At 38.8% G+C, this 19,129-nt stretch overlaps 1 protein-coding gene across 1 annotated transcript; it reads left to right on the top strand.

The window, feature by feature from the left end:
• The first annotated feature begins 433 nt into the window (after positions 1-433).
• LOC150033719 (uncharacterized) lies at positions 434-904 on the top strand. Its single transcript, XM_090317038.1, has one exon. It carries the CDS (start codon positions 434-436, stop codon positions 902-904), a length of 471 nt encoding a protein of 156 aa, XP_090173164.1.
• Positions 905-19,129: the final 18,225 nt, after the last annotated feature.

Below are 19,129 nucleotides of genomic sequence, written 5' to 3'. Positions count from 1 at the left end.
CATTGGAAAATGATCTGCTATCGCATGAGTGTAGTATGATCGCATAGTTTGACACATTCCCAGGAAACACTGCGAAAGGCCTTCTCAACCTATTCCTCTGCATACTCAGTGCATCTACTGCATAATCGAACTTTTTCTCAAATCCGCCGAATTTGTTTATTTTATTATTGCAAACAACAACCCAACAACTATTTGATTTCTTAGTTACCACAAAGTCTTCGTGAAAATTACCACCGCATACCGTTTTTCCTAGTCTCTGAGTTCGACCCTGGACTTACTAAGAAACTCAGTGGAGTTTATACTTGGATTCCGCTGAGAAAACTTGTTGTTCAACACATTTCCACCACTGCATTTCATTCCATAATTTCATCTCATAAAATAACGCATCAATGCCTTGTGGGCATATAGGACTACCTATAAAACACCTATAGGCATGTCCCTGTATGTGTTGGTGTTTGGGAAGGCATGTCATCTGCCGTTGGAATTAGAGCATAGTGCATTGTGGGCGGTGAAGAAGCTTAACTTTGATCTGAAGGCTGCAAGGGAGATGAGGAAACTTCAGTTACTCGAGTTGGACGAATGGCGACTACATGCGTACGAAAATGCCAAAATCTACAAAGAACATACAAAGCATTGGCATGACAAGCGATTGTGTGAAAAGAATCTCCAAGTTGGTCAGAAGGTCTTACTGTTCCATTCTAGGCTACAACTCTTTCCGGGAAAATTGAAATCGCGCGGGTCTAGACCATTCATAATTAAAGAAGTATTCCTGCACAGAGTGGTAGAATTAACAAACAAAGAGGGGACCAGTGTATTTAGGGTAAATGGACAAAGAGTCAAGGTGTATCATGGAGAAGATTTCCAATGCAGGAAAACCTCCGTGGACTTGAGGAATCCAAAATGAAGAAGAAAAATGCAGTCCCTGCATTGATAAGTAACACACACACATCTGGGAAAAATCCTTTTTTTTTTTTAAGTATCCTTTTGATATTTTTCTTTCATGAATCTATCTTACTTTTTGCATAATCACTACTCTTTAGAATTGATAACTTTTTCTTTAATACGTTTTTATCCTCTTGATATCTATCACTGATCATAGTAAACGATTGCGATGGAGCAACGCGATAACCTCAAACACGCAACCAGTTCGATTAGCCCATCGCAATCAAAGAACCAGCCCACCGCAGGAAAGGATGTGATCAAAAGAGATGCGGGCGACAGAGCAAATTTGGGGGTTGTGTCTTTCCTTACCTCATCTTATTTCAATTTTGCACTTCTCGCATTTCAATTTAATATTGCTAAATTCTACTATCGCATTGATGCTTGTTATTATGAAGTGGATGCTATGCGTTGATGGAATTGCATTGTGCACTCAAGTTTCCCCAGCGGAATCCAAGTGTAAATTCCTCTGAGTTTCCTGGTAAGTCCAGGGTCGAACATAGGGACTTGTGAAAATAGATTGCGTTGGTAATTTTTATGAAGACTTTGTAGTAACCTGATAGATAAATAAAGTATTGGGTGTGTTGTTTGCGTTGATGAAAAAGAAATAAATAAAGGCGGCAGATTTGAGAAAGACAGTTGCATTGATAGATGCAATGAGTATGCGATGAACGGGTTGAGAAGATCTTTAGCTAGAGTTACTCGGGAATGTGTCAGACTATGTGATCATGTTACAACCATGCCCAACAAGTCATTTTTCAATGTAAATGTGATGCTCCTAAGTCTAGGACACATGTGTTGAATGCAAAAGTGTCCATAGAGCTTATCTCTAAGTCTCTACTCTTGTCCTATGCGATGATGCAAAATACATGAAAGCAAGGTGACCACATACAATCATATCCTATCTCTAGGATGCATGCAATGCATTGATAACAAATAGTGCTCATTCCTAAGCGTCTATCTCTTGTTTATGCGTTTTAATCTGGTTCTTCCAAACCTAGATTCTAACCTAACCTTCCCAAGTCTAGATTCTGTCCTTAGATTACCTCTCGAGTATCTCTAATGGATGAATGAAGCATACATAAACAAGATAATCGCAAAGAATGAAGATTCCCTAGTTATGCTAACTAAATGCTTCTCAACCCATTCAACTAATTTAGCTACTCATGTGTGAATAACAGAGAGTGAACAGATATAGAGAAAGAAATTCCATTTTTATAAATGAGTTGAGTACAAAATGTCAATGAAAGTTGAAGGTAAAGAGTCTGGTAGCAATTCCTTGCTGACCGAGGCTTTGTTCTTGAAGCTTTTGGCGCTCTCCCAAGCTTACTGGAATGATCTACCGACACAACTTTCTCCCCCGCGCCTGCCTTAAAATTAAAGAAAACTAAAGACGTGCGAACTTGTGGAACAAAAGATTGTAAAAGTGGTGAACCAATCAACTGCTTAACCCCTTCTCTAAAGCATGCCCTTGGTATTTATAGAGCATCCATGGTGAAATGCGGCTTCTCTCTCCTGGTTGTATAGATGGGACAACTTTAATTCTTGACTGATGTGTCGGATAATTGTCATCGATAAAGCTAAATGTACTTTGTGACTGTTATTGGCTGTCAACTTAATTTGGATTCGACTGTCATCATCTTTCTGTCTCATCGCTCTTAATTATCCTTTCACCCGGATGCGCCCACCATATTGCGCTAACTAATTGCGGCGATCCTTCTCGGGCGGATGTTTGTGAGCACGATCAACGCAAAGCCTTGTGGTGAAGTTGCGCTCGACCAATGAATTCCTATGATCGCAATCTTTGCATTGCGTTAACGCGTATTCTGCACCAAAATACAAAAATCAATTGTTCTAATGCGCTGAACGCATGCTACCGCAATATTATAGAATTTATGCTTAATGGACGTAATTTAACATATTTCATCAATACAATCCAACATTGTTTAAGAACTCAGCATTATGATAACGCGCATTTCTGCCCGTTATCACACCCTCAAATTTAAACAATGCTTGTCCTCAAGCATAAACTAAAGATTCCTTTAGCAAGTCAACCATAAAATTCTTTTCCTAGATTTCTCAAGAATACTTCGTTTGAATCCTATATGCCAGAATTTAATTAAGTATTATTCAAGTCTCTTCTTTAAAATATTTCTAAGACCTAGGGACTGCAAGCTTACCTTTCAAAAGGACTTTACTAAATTCTGGAACATCGCATGATTTATTTCAAAAAGAAAATTTTCTACCAGAGTGTTCAAATGATTTTATCCTTGCACAAAAATTTTCTTCATTGCTATTTTTTCTAATCTTGCACTGATCCGAGTGTCTTACTTTTGTTTTGGCTTGCCCCCAAGGGTGTCATTCGAACATCCAACTACGAGCAATGCACTCTTTCTAAGACTAAACTCATACCAATTTGGCAGTGGAGTTGCGGTCATTGATTTATGCATTGATCTTGGTGACTTACTTTTGTTTTGGCTTGCCCCCACGTGTGTCATGCGGACATCCAACTACGGGTAAGTGCCTTTCACAACTTAACTCTTATCAACATGGGTTTCCCATTGTGTTGACAGTAGAGTTGTTATTCTCATTTTTTTTTTATAACAAGGTCGAAATTAAATACCTCACCCCCAAATTTAAAATGCAGCAATGTCCTCATTGCCAAAAGATTAAAATAAGTCATGTGATGATCATAGAATGTGTTGTAAAGAGAGTTTGAAAGAAAGCTAGCAAATCCCTAACTTCTAGAAATATTTCATGAGGTAGCTATCTTAAGACTAAGTGGACTCTAATATATACGAAAGAGATAGAAGCATATTTTTCATCATTGAAATCATACTTGGAAAAGAAACAGAATGTAGTAAACTATTAAATTTATCTACTTGTCAGATGATTGCGGTGATCAAAGAGGATGCGGTGATAAAATGTTGAAAACTAAAATGCAGTGTGATAGCGCAAAATTAGAAATAAAGATAAGGAAGAGTACACCCAAAATTTTGCGTTGATGCCCGCATTAGGTATTGACGCATCCATTCTTGTGGCGATCTTTCTTTTGTGGATTGCGGTGATGGAGTGAGATCATTTGCTTCTTCATGTAACATCTCCACAATCCTGTGCCTTAATCATTGTAAATAGACAAAGAGAGGGTCAAATGATTTAAAACAAAATAACAATTTTTTTGTTAGAGAAAGAAAAATGAGTGAGATACAGATAGCTTAGATAAAAGTAAAGTGACGAAGGGATTAGAGTTCAAGAATCATATAGGGGGTAGTCTGGGCTTTTCAACTTTGCGAAGACTATTTCTGGCTGGAAATCACCTCTGTAATATGCCTTGACCCGCTATCCATTAACCTTAAATGTCTGGTTGCCATCCTCGGTGCTCAACTCTACCGCACCATGTGGAAATATTTCTTTAATAGTGAAGGGACCGGACCAACGTGATTTTAATTTTCCCGAGAAGAGCCGCAATCTTGAATTGAAGAGTAAGACCTTTTTCCCGACATGGAGGTTTCTTGCGCATATGCGTTTATCATGTCAGCGCTTGGTGCGCTCTTTATAAATCTTTGCATTCTCTTATGCGTTGATCCTTCATTCTTCTAGCTCGCCAACTGCATTTTTCGCGCTTCCCCTACTTTCTTTAAATCAAAATTAGCTTCTTGACCGCCCACAATGCCTTATATTCTAGCTCCAAAGGCAAATGAGACGCCTTGCCAAATACCAACGCATAGAGGGATATACCTATTGGTGATTTGAATGCGGTCCGGTATGCCCACAACGCATCATCAAGCTTCATTACCCAATCTTTTTGCGAAGGCTTTACTACCTTCTCAAGTATCAACTTAATTTCTCGATTGGACACTTCAGCTTGACCATTCGTTTGCGGATGGATGCGGTGGCCACTTTGTGGAGGATATTGTACTTGCGCAGCAGCTCCTTTATATTGTGATTGACAAAGTGTGATCCTTCATCACTTATGATGCACGGGGAGTGCCAAAACGAGTGAAAATATTTTTCTTTAGGAACTGGAAGACTACTGCCGCATAACTTGCGGCGCATGCTATTGCCTCTACCCACTTGGAAACTTAATCGACGACCAATAAAATATAGTGCTTGCCATGCGAAGGAGGGAAAGGCCCCATGAAATCAATCCCCCATACGTCTAATAATTCCAGCTCCATGATAGTGTTCATTGGCATTGCGTTCTTTCATGAAATGTTGCCTGTGCATTGGCACCGGTCACATTTCATTGCATAGTCAGCCGTATCCTTAAATAATGAAGGCCAAAAGAATCCACTTTGCAAAACTTTGGCTACGGTGCGTTGCCCTCCAAAGTGCCTACCATATGGTGAGTCGTGGCATTGTGACAATATGCATTGTTAAGCAGCATTTGGTATGCATAATCGAATAATTTGGTCTGCACATCTTTTATACAGATTTGGCTCATCCCAATAATAGTGTCTGCATTCATTCTTGAGCTTTTTCTGTTGGTGATAGGTGTAATCTTCAGGGAATTGTTCACAAACCAGATAATTGACGATGTCCGCAAACTAGGGAAATTCTTCTATGTGAAACAGTTGTTCATCCGGGAATACGGCACTCACCTCGGATTCATTATGGTCAGCCTCAGGATTTTCCAATTTGGATAAGTGATCTGTAACTTGATTCTTTGTCCCCTTCCGATCAATTATTTCGATTTCAAATTCTTGAAGGAGGAGAACCCATCTGATCAATCTCGGTTTTGCCTCCTTCTTTGTCATTAAGTATTTGATTGTCGAGTGATCAGTATGGATGAGTACCTTGGTTCCCAACAGATATTCCCTGAATTTTTCCAACGCAAAAATCACAACTAGGAGTTCTTTCTCTGTGGTGGTATAATTTGTTTGAGCAGGGTTTAGAGTTTTACTCGCATATGCGATGGGGTGCAAAATTGTTTTCCTCTTTTGCGCTAAAGCTGCCTCCATCGCATACCCGGTTGCGTCGCACATGATTTCAAATGGCAATGTCCAGTTCGGCGTAATCAAGACAGGCGCGGTAATCTATGCATCTTTTAAAACTCGAATGCGTTGAGGCAGTTGTTGTCAAACTTAAATTTTCTGTCATCCTCTAGCAATGCACTCAATGGTCGTGCTATCTTAGAAAAGTCCTTAACGAATCGTCTATAGAATCCAGCATGCCCCAAGAAGCTTCACACAGCCTTCACACTGGTTGGAGATGGAATTTTTTCAATTGCTTCAATCTTTGTTTTGTCCACCTCCAACCCATCCCAAGAGACTTTGTGTCCCAACACTATACCCTCTTTCACCATGAAATGACATTTTTCCTAGTTGGGCACCAAATTCGTCTTCTGACATCTCTTTAGAATCTTCTCTAGGTTGGCTAGGTAGACTTCATAAGTGTTCCCATAAACTGAGAAATCATCCATAAATATTTCCACAGAATCCTCGAGATAATCTGAAAAGATCGCCATCATGCACCTTTGAAATGTGCTTGGCGCATTGTAGAGGCCAAACGGCATGCAACGAAAAGCAAATGTCCCATATGGGCAGGTGAATGTGGTCTTGTCTTGATCTTTAGGTGCTATCATGATTTGATTGTATCCGGCATACCCATCCAAGAAACAGTAAAAATCATTCCCAACTAGTTGATCTAGCATTTGATCAATAAATGGCAGGGGGAAATGATCTTTCTTTGTGGCCGCATTCAATTTATGGTAGTCCGTGCATATATGCCATCCAGTGATGGTCCTTTGCGGTATTAATTCGTTATCCTCATTTGGGATTACCGTATTTCGCTCTTCTTCGGCACACATTGCACGGGGCTAACCCACGTGCTATCTGCTATGGGATAGATAATGCCTGCATCCAGCCATTTGATAATCTCCTTCTTGACGACCTCCTTCATCGCAGGTTGAGTCTACGTTGATGTTCAATTGTTGCTTTGTGGTCGTTTTTAAGACGAATGTGGTGCATGTATGTGGGGCTAATTCCTCTGATGTTAGCAAGCATCCAGCCAATTGCTCGCACATGTTTCTTGAGAATGCTCATTAGCGCATTCTCCTATTTTTCGTTGAGCGTAGAGGAAATTATCACTAGCAGCTTCTCATTCTGCCCCAAAAATGCATACTTCAAATGGGTTGGTAGGGTCTTCAATTCAAGTGTTGGTGGTTCCACTAGGGAAGGTTGCGTTGTTTTTCGTTCTTCTTTTGGCTTTACTTTTACGTTGTGATCATTTCTTCTTCTTTGTTTGTTTTTGCTACGATCGCATTGCAGGCAGCAACGGATGCGTTGGCATCCTCTTCTTCATACTTTTCATCAGGCTTTTCTTTTTCAATCAAATTCAAGTCATCATTAGAATCTTGCAGGTTTTCTTCATTCGGAAACTTCATGGCACGAATTATATTAAATTTTAGCTTCTGTTCGTTTATACTCAGAGTGATTTCTCCTTTGTGCACATCAATTTGATCACGATCCGTTGATAAAAAAAGGTCGCCCCAAAATGATGGGCACATCTTTGTCGGCCTCGTAATCTAAAATGATGAAGTCAGCTGGCAAAATAAATTTATCAATCGTGATCAGCACATCCTTCATCTTACCTTCTAGATGAACCAGAGATCTGTCAGCCAATTGAAGAGTTACTGATGTGGGCACAAGTTGCCCCACATTTAATTGTCTAAAAATTGACAGCGGCATCAAATTTATGCTGGTTTCCAAGTCACACAGGGCTTGCCCAATATAGAGTCCTCCTATGGAGCAAGGAATAGTAAAGCTCCCAGGATCGCTCATCTTCGGTGGGATAATTGATTTGGAACCTTGCGTTAATGCCACCATGGCAAATTTTCCAGCGCCCATCTTCTTAGTTACCATGTCCTTCAGAAACTTGGCATAGGCAGACACTTCCTCAATCGCTTCACTGAAAGGAATGTTAACATGTAATTGCTTTAACATAGATAAGAAGCGCTGGTACTGTACCTCTTCGTTTTTCTTCTTCCTTAGCCTCTGAGGAAGGGTGGTACTGAACTTTCATGGTTCCCGTTTTATTTGACTTCAAGGTCGACGCAACATCAGGTTCTACTGCTTCATTTTCTCTTTCTTCTTCTTGCGTTACCACAATCTCAGGCTCAGTTGTGAAGGAAGTTGTTCTACTATGCTCCTTCTTTTCTCCCTCCACGATCTTCCCACTGCGCAATGTCACAACCTGACATTGCTCATTACCTGATCCCCTCGGGTTGTGTGGAAATTTGGTTGAACTTGGCAATGCCCCTTGTGGTCTACTTTTCAGCTCACTCGCAATCTGGCCCATCTGTTATTCAATATTGCGGATGGACGTGGACTGACTTTGAAGCACGATCACGTTTTTCTCTATGTATTGCTTCAATAGGCTTTCTAGGGAAGAGGATTGTGGTGGTTGTTGTGAGCTACTTACTTGGTTGCTCGATTGACTGTTGTTGCGTTGGAAGAATCCTGGTAGCCCTTCTTTTTGCACCACAGGTTGAAAATTTTGTTGTTGATTCTTCCAAGAAAAATTGGGGTGGTTTCTCCACCCGGGGTTGTAAGTATTTGAAAATGGATTATTTTTCATAAAGTATATAGGTTGTGGATTTTGCGGGAAATCTTCCATCGCATGTCCATCACCGCAAGTCGCACATTTTGCGGTGTTTTGACTTATTGCATTGATTTGCCCACCTTGCGGTGTTAGGCTGCTGATTGCCATTCCTTGGATCAGATTCACATTGCAGCCATTTGATTTTGTAATGAAACAATAGCACCGTTGTTTGCGTCAGAATCTTTAAGTCTTAATCTCTGGTCACTCTCTCTCTAGTCTTCATAGTTCTTAGAGATGCGATCTAGGATATTCTTCGCCTCATCGTATGTTTTGTCAAGCAGACTGCCAGCGGCTGCCGCATTGGCAGCGGTCTACGAAGCAGGATTCAAACCATGATAGAAAATCTCCATTTGAAGGCAGTCTGGTAACCCATTATGCGGAAAATCCTAGACCAACCTTTTATACCTCGCCCAAGCATCGTTGAGCAATTCGTCCATATCTTGTTCAAAATTTATAATAAGCTTCCTTCGTCTTGCGTTCTCGGTAGGTGGAAAATACTTCTTCATAAATTTCTCCACTACCTGCTCCCAAGAAGTGATCTCTCCTGATTCGAGCAAATACGCCCATTTCCTGGCCTGATCACAGAGAGAAAATGGGAACAATGTTCGTCGAACTTCTTTAGCAGAGATGTTTAGGAACACAAAAGAATTACAGATTTCAATAAAACTTCGGAGGTGAGCGTGCGAGTCCTCGCCACACCTTCCTCCGAATTGACCTGCAGTCTGGATCATCTGCAGCATCATCGGTTTCATTTCGAATCTACTTCCGTCAAGGGCAGGCTCATGATTCTCGAAGAGAAATCATAGAGGTTTGGCGATGCATAGTCCCTAATGGGCCTATTTCGATCGTTTGCCAATAGAATCAGATTCACCATGACATTGCTGCTCCGCCATCTCTTCTTTGTTTGATTGTGGTTGCTATTGGCAGTCTCTCAATCTCTGGGTCGTCATTCGCCAGAGATTGAGAGTCTGCAAAGAAATCACAAAAATTACCTTTAACAAACTATCTTGCCGAAGTCCCCAACAACAGCGCAAAAAACTTGATGCTTGTTATTATGAAGTGGAAATATGGATGATATGCGTTGATGGAATTGCGTTATGCAGTCAAGTTTCCTCAGTGGAATCCAGGTGTAAATTTCTCTGAGTTTCCTGGTAAGTCCAGGGTCAAACACAGGGACTGTAAAAATAGATTGCGTTGGTAATTTTTATGAAGACTTTGTGTTAACCGGTTAAATAAATAAAGTGTTGGGTGTGTTGTTTGCGTTGATGAAAAAGAAATAAATAAAAGCGGCGGATTTGAGAAAGACAATTGTGTTGATAGATGCAATGAGTATGCGATGAATGGGTTGAGAATATCTTTAGCTAACGTTACTCGAGAATGCGTCAGACTATGCGATCATGTTACAACCATGCACAACAAATCATTTTCCAATGTAAATGCCATGCTCCTAAGTCTAGGACACATGTGTTGAATGCAAAAGTGTCCATAGAGCATATCCCTAAGTCTCTACTCTTGTCCTATGCGATGATGCAAAATGCATGAAAGCAAGGTGACTGCATACAATCATATCCTATCTCTAGGATGCATGCAATGCATTGATAACAAATAGTGCTCATTCCTAAGCGACTATCTCTTGTTTATGCGTTTTAATCTGGTTCTTCCAAACCTAGATTCTAACCTAACCTTCCCAAGTCTAGATTCTGTCCTTAGATTACCTCTCGAGTATCTCTAATGGATGAATGAAGCATGCATAAACAAGATAATCGCAAAGAATGAAGATTCCCTAGTTGTGCTAGCTAAATGCTTCTCAACCCATTCAACTAATTTAGCTACTCATGCGTGAATATCAGAGAGTGAACAAATATAGAGAAAGAAATTCCATTCTTATAAATGAGTTGAGTACAAAATGTCAATGGAAGTTGAAGGTAGAGAGTCTAGTAGCAATTCCTTGCTAACCGAGGCTTTATACACTGAAATCTCTATTTTGATCTAAAGATGTTCTCGCTTCCGTAGGTGTCGGCCCTCTCTCTGTTCTTGAAGCTTCTGGCGCTCTCCCAAGCTTACCGGAATGATCTACCGACACAACTTTCTCCCTCACGTCTGCCTTAAAATTAAAGAAAACTAAAGACGTGCAAACTTGTGGAACAAAAGATCGTGAAAGTGGTGAACCAATCAACTGCTTAACCCCTTCTCTAAAGAATGCCCTTCGTATTTATAGAGCATCCATGGTCAAAGGCGGCTTCTCTCTCCTGGTTGTACAGATGGGACAACTTTAATTCTTGACTGATGTGCCGGATAATCGTCATCGATAAAGCTAAATGTACTTTGTGACTGTTATTGGCTGTCAACTTAATTTGGATTCGACTGTCATCATCTTTCTGTCTCATCGCTCTTAATTATCCTTTCACCCGGATGCACCCACCATATTGCGCTAACTAAGTTGCAGCGATCCTTCTCGGGCGGATGTTTGCGAGCACGATCAACGCAAAGCCTTGTGGTGAAGTTGCGCTCGACCAATGAATTCCTATGATCGCAATCTTTGCATTGCGTTAACGCGTATTCTGCACAAAAATACAAAAATCAATTGTTCTAATGCGTTGAACGCATGCGACCGCAATATTATAGAATTTATGCTTAATGGACGCAATTTAACATATTTCATCAATGCAATCCAACATTGTTTAAGAACTTAGCACTATGATAACGCGCATTTCTGCCCGTTATCACGCATCCTCTTTAGTTTGACTCACTCTAAAAAATTTTATTACTTTATTTAGTCACCACATTCATCCCGTATCAATTATGACTTCAATGATGAAATTCATGCTTTTTTTTTAACCGTGTGTACTAGAGTCAAATTAATTTCAGGACAAATCAATTCATTAAACATTTCTAAAATTTAGTGATCTAACAGTTTTCCTTCAAAACTATTTTTATGAAATTTCCTAAGACCATCGCATGAGTTATGTCGTCTCTCAGCAATGAGGACATTGTTGTGTGTACATTTGGGGGTGTTGGTAATGTTATTTTCAGCCTTGTTACTTTTAGAAATTCAAAAAAATTTAAATTAAAATAATAAATTAAAAAATTAAAAAAAAAATTAACGTTGAGATTGAATCATGCTTGTAGTTGGATACCCGCATGAGACCCATGGGGGCAACCCAAAACGAAGATGGGAATCGTGATCAATGCATAAACCAAGTGATCGTAACTCTGATGCCAAATAAAGAGATGGGCATGAGTTTTGACTGAGAAAGACTGTCTTGCTCGTAGTTGGATGTCCGCATGACACCCATGGGGGCAAGCCAAAATGAAGGCTGGGCACTCGGATCAGCGCAAGATCACAAAACGAATATCTGAATCGTGCAAGGGGCAAAATCACTTGAAAACTCTGGTTGGATAAAGTTCGAAATAAATCATGCGATGTCCTAGAAACGAGTAAAGTTTTTTTTAAGGTTAAACTTGTGGTCCCTAAAGATTAGAAATATTTTAGGAAAAGATTAGGATAGAAATTAAAAAGGCATTGGTTCATGAAATTTGAATAAGGCATCTTGAGAAGTCTAGGTAGGGTAAAGGCGATTGAATTTTTAAAGAAAATTTTTAGTTTATGCTTGAGGACAAGCATTTTTTAAAATTTGGGGGTGTGATAACTGGTAGAAATACAAGTTATTACAACTCAAATAATTAAAACAATGAGAGAATGCGTTGGTAAAATAGGCAATATCATGTTCGAAAGTGCTAAATTGAAAGGAATTGCGATTGCGAGTGCTCATCACATAAAAACAGTTAATTTACCTATTTTGTGCAGGAACAATGCGATGGCGCATATGAAATTGCGATCCAAAGGCAAAATTCGTCAGCGTGCTTAAAGTTAAGATCGCAAGTCATGCAATCATGAGAAGTCTCTTAAAAAGGTGATCGCATAAAGACCTCGCATCAAGGCGACAACATAATAATTCATGATGGGACGAAATGTTGATAACGGTCGATTCCGAATTTAGTTCACAAATCGTTAAAAGCCATACTGTAACAAGTACATTCAACTTTCGGTGACTATTAAACGGCGCAAAAGAATAGGGGAATTAATGCCACCCATCATTGCAATCATTAGTAAGAAAAGCTGCTTCACCTTGAAATCTATAAATACTGAAGGCCACCAGAGAAAAAGGGTTATTGGTTAGCTGATCCGCACATGCACATACTCTATACATAGAGGACGAAGAGAGCAAGGAGAAGAGGAAAAAGCCAAGAGAAATCGCTCCCGGACAGATCGAGAGACTGCCAGAAAGCAATACAAAGGAGAGAGGGCTAACACTTGCGAGAGCAAGAATACATAGAATAGAGTTGAAGTGATAAAGAGCAGTGTAAAGGGCCACGGGAAGCAAGACATTGCTTACTGGGCTTCTTATCTTTCAAATCCATTTTTTATTTTGTATTCAATACTTTATTTTCAGAAAATGGGAACTTCATTTCAATCTATGTTCAATCTCTCCATACCACGCATGAGTAGCTAAATTTCTGAATGGGTTGAGAAGTACTTAGCTAGCATGAGTTAAGATTGACATTTTATGCGATCATCTTGTCTTATGTATACATCATTCACCTTTGGACGCACTTGAGAAAGTAATCTAAAGATAGAATCTAGGCTTAAGAGAGTCAGATTAGATTGCATAAGCAAGAGTAAAAACTTAGACATAAGTTCTATCTGCTATTTACCTATCACATGTGCCCTAGAAATAGGATTGGTGTATGCAGTCACCTTGTCTTATGTGTGCATCATTCATCATTTGGACATACTCGAGAGAGTAGTCTAAAGATAGAAGCTAGGCTTGAGAGAGTCGAGTTAGATCGCATAAGCAAGAATAGAAACTAAGACATAAGTTCTATCGACATTTTCGCGTATGCATTGCATGCGTCCTAGGAATAGGAAGTGTATAGCATGATCGCATAACTTGTACATAATCTTAGGAAGTGTTAGTTAGACCTCTTTTCAACCCTCTTCATCACATACTTATTGTAACTCTACGCCCTCATCACTCTGCATTCAACTCCGTCGCATAGGAAAAATCTCAATCAAAACACTATCCACTTCATTTATTTACCACTGCGAGTCTGTTGCATATCTACTTAGTAGTCCCTGTGTTCGACCCTGGACTTACCAGGAAACCTAGGAAGGCTTATACTTGGGTCTTGTTAGGAAAACTTGCATGTTCATCGCATAACACACACATCATAGCATACTCACACCATCGCATCATAATTTTACGCATCAATTTCCATTATCAGGAATTTCTCACGAAAGGTCGTCAAGTAAATTAGATTTACTAAACGATAGCTTGAAGAGACTAGACAATCACAGAGAGTTTCTATATGATAAATCTCAACTGGTCGATGAGCTAACCGATCGCATAGCTTTTGTTAAACGATTGGGCATCATCCTATACGATAGGCTTTGACATCTCCCACTTACTCAATCGTTTACATGATTGCTCTTCCTTCAGTCTCTGCCTCTAACCAAGTCCATGACCTAAGCTAAACAGATGAAGCACACAACCGACTTGGAGTATGTCTCCAACCTTACAGTCTGTGTGCTCTTCATCTGTATACTTCCAGTCTCTGCCTCTAACCAAGTCCACTTGCTCAACCTGTGTGCTTCCCCTAAGCTTGAGAATGCCTTCTCAAGAAGTATACAGATGAAGCACACAACCGACTTGGAGTATATCTCCAACCTTACAGCAAAACAATCTTCACGCCTTCGGAGATAGACAGAAACAAAACACTTGTGACAAAAGAAATTTCATAAGCCACATGACTCTCCAAATTTATCGTTAGAACGACCAACGCTAACGACTCAAAGCCCTTAAATAAGCTCATCGGATACAAAAAAGAGCAATCTTACTTTCAAAAAATAATCGCATATAGAGTAGGAAAGAATTTGCAAGAATACCGCAGACAAGATGTTCTACATAAGGAAAATATTTTACAGACACAACATTTCACGAAAACAATCTTTTCCAAGCAAAAACAAGTGTAGAGACAAACTTTACAACATCTTTATGTCTTAAACAAACATTGCCAACACACAAAGCGTAACAAACTCCCTCTTTGGTGATATTTTTTAAGCTATGAAAAACTAATAATACCTTCATAGCAAAAGAGAAAACTAATCATTGCTTCAACATAAACTGTCAAATACAAAACTGAACAGAGGTAAACTGAGTCTAACAATAACACAAGAAGCAACAAAACCAAAACCAGCCAACAACCTACCACAAACATCTCCCTCCATTTTAACAAGCTTAAAAACAATAAGGAACAAACAAGAATATTACACAGTCACAACATCAACATCTTGTCCACCAGAACTAGTTCCTTGATCAGGATGAGCAACAGAGCCACGAAGTAAGTTCAATAAAGCATTAACTTCAACTTTTGTGTAGTAAGTTGTTGAATTAACAACCCAAGTTCCTCTGACTCATTAGCAAAAATATTGACTATCTTTTTCTCACAAGAAGTCTGAAGAAACTCCCTTGGTGGACCACTGTCAGTAGCAAGAACCTTAGTATGAACTAGATGTGGCACATGCTTGCCTTGATATAATTTGTAGCTGAAGGAGATTGGTGAAGGCACTAGTCTAAGAACATCTAAATTAGTTAGTATATCAAGTTTTCGAGCCAAGAGAATGCCACAAATTAGACAGGGAAAGCACAATGGAACTTTGGTTGCATAAGAGCTAATATGAAATTTGATCTGATTGATTATAAAAACACCATAGTTGACCTGAGCACTCGTTCCAATATGATAAAGCAAATTAGCAAGACTCGTGGAGAGACCTGATTTATGAGTGGAGGGACACCGATTTTCAATCCCAATTTTGTGCTACAAAACATACTTTACACTCAAGTTGGCATGGGGTAATTGGCCCTTTGAAGGCCATGATATCTTAACTCCTCATGTTAGCTCAAAACCCATATCAGACATTGAAGGTCTCTGTTTAGTAACATTCTTTGGGTCACAACGATCAAGATACTTATTTATCAAGGTAGCAATAAAAATGAAACAATAACCCTTCACATGAACTTTGCAAAAATCTGGGCTGTCAGCATTCCCGAATTGAGAAGGAAAATTTACATAGAACTCACAAACCAAGCAAGGATAATAGGCACCAAGATTTATAATTGAACTAACCAAATTAGCTTGTACCAATAGTTCCATAATTTCAAGACAACTCTGAGCTTGTTCAAATAAATCTCTTTTCACAGCAATCCTTCTATTCACAACAAATTTCCACAGTTTTGCATTGTCTTTAGTATGGAATCATCAGATTCCATCTAGAGGTACGTTAGAGATGGACTTTAAAGAAGTTCTTTTCTTGTTTTGCTTAACCTGCTGATTTGCTTGAGTTATGGAAGGATTGTCAGAAGAACTTTCAGATTCAGAATGATCATCATGTCTATCAACCCACTCAGAGTCAGAACTCTTCTAAGAGGATTGACCTAGAAGAGCTTGGACCAGCATCACTCCTTTTCTTCTTTCCTCTATGTCTCACCAGGTTAATAAGGATATTGTCTTCTGATGTATCATCCACAGAATCTAACATATCTCCACTTTCATTCTCTTCATCTAAATCATCAGGTTTTCCTTCTCAATTTCATTAATATTCATATCATTAGATTCATCAAGATTAGTATTCTCTTTCTTATTCTCATATTCAACATGCTCAGAGGGCAACACAGACATCCTATGACTAAACTCATTTTGAGCAATATTATCCTCATTCAAAACACCAGATGTAACAACATTTGATAACACATCAAGTGGATGGTTATCCACACAAGAATTTATAGCATTGGGGCTCTCCTGATCGTTGTTACTAGGGTTAGACAACTCTCTTTTAAGGTTGATGACACTATCAACAAAAACAGAGCTCTCTCTAGCAGAAACGATAGACTTAGGCAACTAAAAAACCATAATTTCTTTCTCAGCACAAATTTCCTATGGAACTATAGAGACATTAACAAAATCAACATGCAGAGTTTCAACAGTCTCACCAACATTTTTTGAAACCATATACTCAGTAACAATCGAGTTAGAGGACTCACCTTTATGCTGAGAAGATGTAATGACAATATATGGGCCTACTAGATCTTCAATTGTAAGTGCAAGGGAGGTTTCACCACGTTCATTCATCCCTTTTCTCTTGGATACTCGAGCAAACCTTTTTCTCTTGGAAACATGAGAATAAACTACATTTTCCTGTGCAGTCTCAACAATCTCTTGATTTTCACCAGAGTTCGTTTTATCTACAATGATAGGAACATTTAAAGACTCCACAAACTTTTGTCGATTTACTTTTTGTTTGTATCTCACCATCTTCGGTTCACTAGTATCAATTCCTCAATGAGTGCTAACAATTTTGTGAAGCAGGTATTGGGCAGAAACACGACCATAGAGGAAGTTGAAATGATCGTGGGTGAATGAACTTGGAATTTGAAAAAGAATTTTCCTACCAAAACATAACTGACACGAATTAAAAATAGTCATCTTATGGTAATAAATTTTCACCTTACAACCATATGCACTAGGCCAAGCCATAAATGAGTGCCACGTCAATTATTCATAAGTAATTGGCCATGCTCCCCCTGAGGCCCATAACCTTCCCTTGGTTAATTTCTACGACTCAATCGTGCACAAGCCCATGGAGGCTCTAAAGGTTTCGAATTGTCTCACATTCAGAGCATTTGTGAAAATATTTGTTATTTTCTTGTTAGTTCAAACATGCTCCAGAACAGTCTGCTTGCTTTCGACTAAGTATCTGAAAAAATGATGCCTAATGTCGATATATTAGATTTTTTATGTTAGATTATATTTTTTATATATATATTGATTACACTCAAGTTATCACAATATACTATCGTAGCATTTTGAGAGACATCATATGCTCTCAACCCTGTTTCATCCACAAGAGTTGAGTACAACTACTACCAGTTGTTATATATTCAGCCTCTGTAGTGGACAGGGAAACGAAATTCAGCTTTCAACTGAATCAAGACACTAAGTTGTTCCCAGGTAAAAAAAAAACAGCCTCCAAAAGTGTTTTTATGATCTTCAGAACTCCCAACCCAATCTGCACCACAGTATCCAACAAGAGAAATATTGGTATCAAAAGTGTACAAAATTCCATATTCACTGGTCCCATTAATATATTTGATGATTCGTTTGGCACTTAGTTGGTGAGTGTTTTTAGGCCTTCTTTGGTATCTAGCACAAAGTCCCACAACAAAGACTATATCAGATTTGTTTGCTATAAAATACAAAAGATTTCCAATCATACTCTGATATAAACTTTCATCAACATCCATCTCATAGCATCCTTAGATAGCTTGATATGTGTCAACGCAGGTGTTTGCTTGACACTAGCATTTTCCAACCCAAATTTCTTCTAATCGTTTTGGCATACCTGCCTTCAGAATGAAAATCCCATCTTTCAACTGTTTAATTTAAAATCCCAAGAAATATATGTATTTATTATGCTATTTTTTGGCTCCATTAATTTGGGTCTGTTCTTGAATTCTATGTATTTATTATGCTATTTTGTAGGTATCGAGCATTTAAGAGGTAGAATCGAGCATTAGAAATTGATTGGGGTTAATTTGAAGCAATTTGGATTTAATTTGAGCACCGGAGCTTCAAGGATGCAAAATGACCAAAATGCTCCTTTATGCAGCGTAATTACCTTTCCCAAACATAGCGTTACACTGAAGGGAAAAAGTAGCGGATCATCCGAGGGTAGCTACGGTCCCTTTATGCTATGGCTTTATGCTAAGAACCCGAGAGCTGGAAATAGGGCAACATAATTACACTACCTATATAGTAGTTACACTTCAGACATTACGAATGAGGCACACACATGCTCAACTCAATCAACATAGCCCCATTGTGACGACACTCAATGCTTTATGCTATGATTAGGAAACCCAGTGTAGTTACCCTGACTGCAGCATAGTTACATTGTAACTACAAGTATAAATGGTTGTTTTTTCCGATTAGGTTATTTTATGAAGAGTGTGACAAATTCTTCCAATCGTAGCTGGCTACCGCTGCAATTTCAAATTTATTTTCTTCAATTTTTAGTTTTTGAATGTATCAAAATGGTACCTTGCCATCCTCCATGTCGATTATGGGCTAATTGATCTAGCTTGGGTTTTAGAATTTTTTCACCTATTTAATGTATTCGTGAGTTTTCAAACTTTAGTTTGTAATTTTTGGATTCAATTGTTGTTTTTCTATTATCGCTTTTTTATTGGCATTGGATATGCGACATTTAATCTTATGTTAATCAATTGGAAGCAATAGGTTAGGGTAGCTTGCAAATCGTCTAGATGAGTACTGTTCTAACAAACCTAGGATCAAATAAACCGAATATTTGATTAAAGTTGTTCCTTATTAAGTTCAACCTAACTTTTCCCTAGTTTTTAATGCAATTAGGTCAATTAAGATTTTCATGTTGTTCGTCGATTTAAATTGGGCTAATCAGTTGATTAGGTTGGATTAACTGGCTGTTCCAAGTAAATTTAGTTAGGTAAAA

The sequence above is a fragment of the Benincasa hispida genome, chromosome 9, assembly GCF_027475165.1.
Source record: "Benincasa hispida cultivar pf3 chromosome 9, pf3_genome.v1.1, whole genome shotgun sequence".
NCBI lineage: Eukaryota > Viridiplantae > Streptophyta > Magnoliopsida > Cucurbitales > Cucurbitaceae > Benincasa > Benincasa hispida.
The sequence above is the reverse complement of the archived record's forward strand: the minus strand, read 5'-3'. Positions and strand labels throughout refer to the sequence as shown.

Bases quoted from the DNA above. Each gene is read 5' to 3' on its own strand.
- LOC150033719 (XM_090317038.1), top strand. From the start codon at position 434: ATGTCCCTGTATGTGTTGGTGTTTGGGAAGGCATGTCATCTGCCGTTG.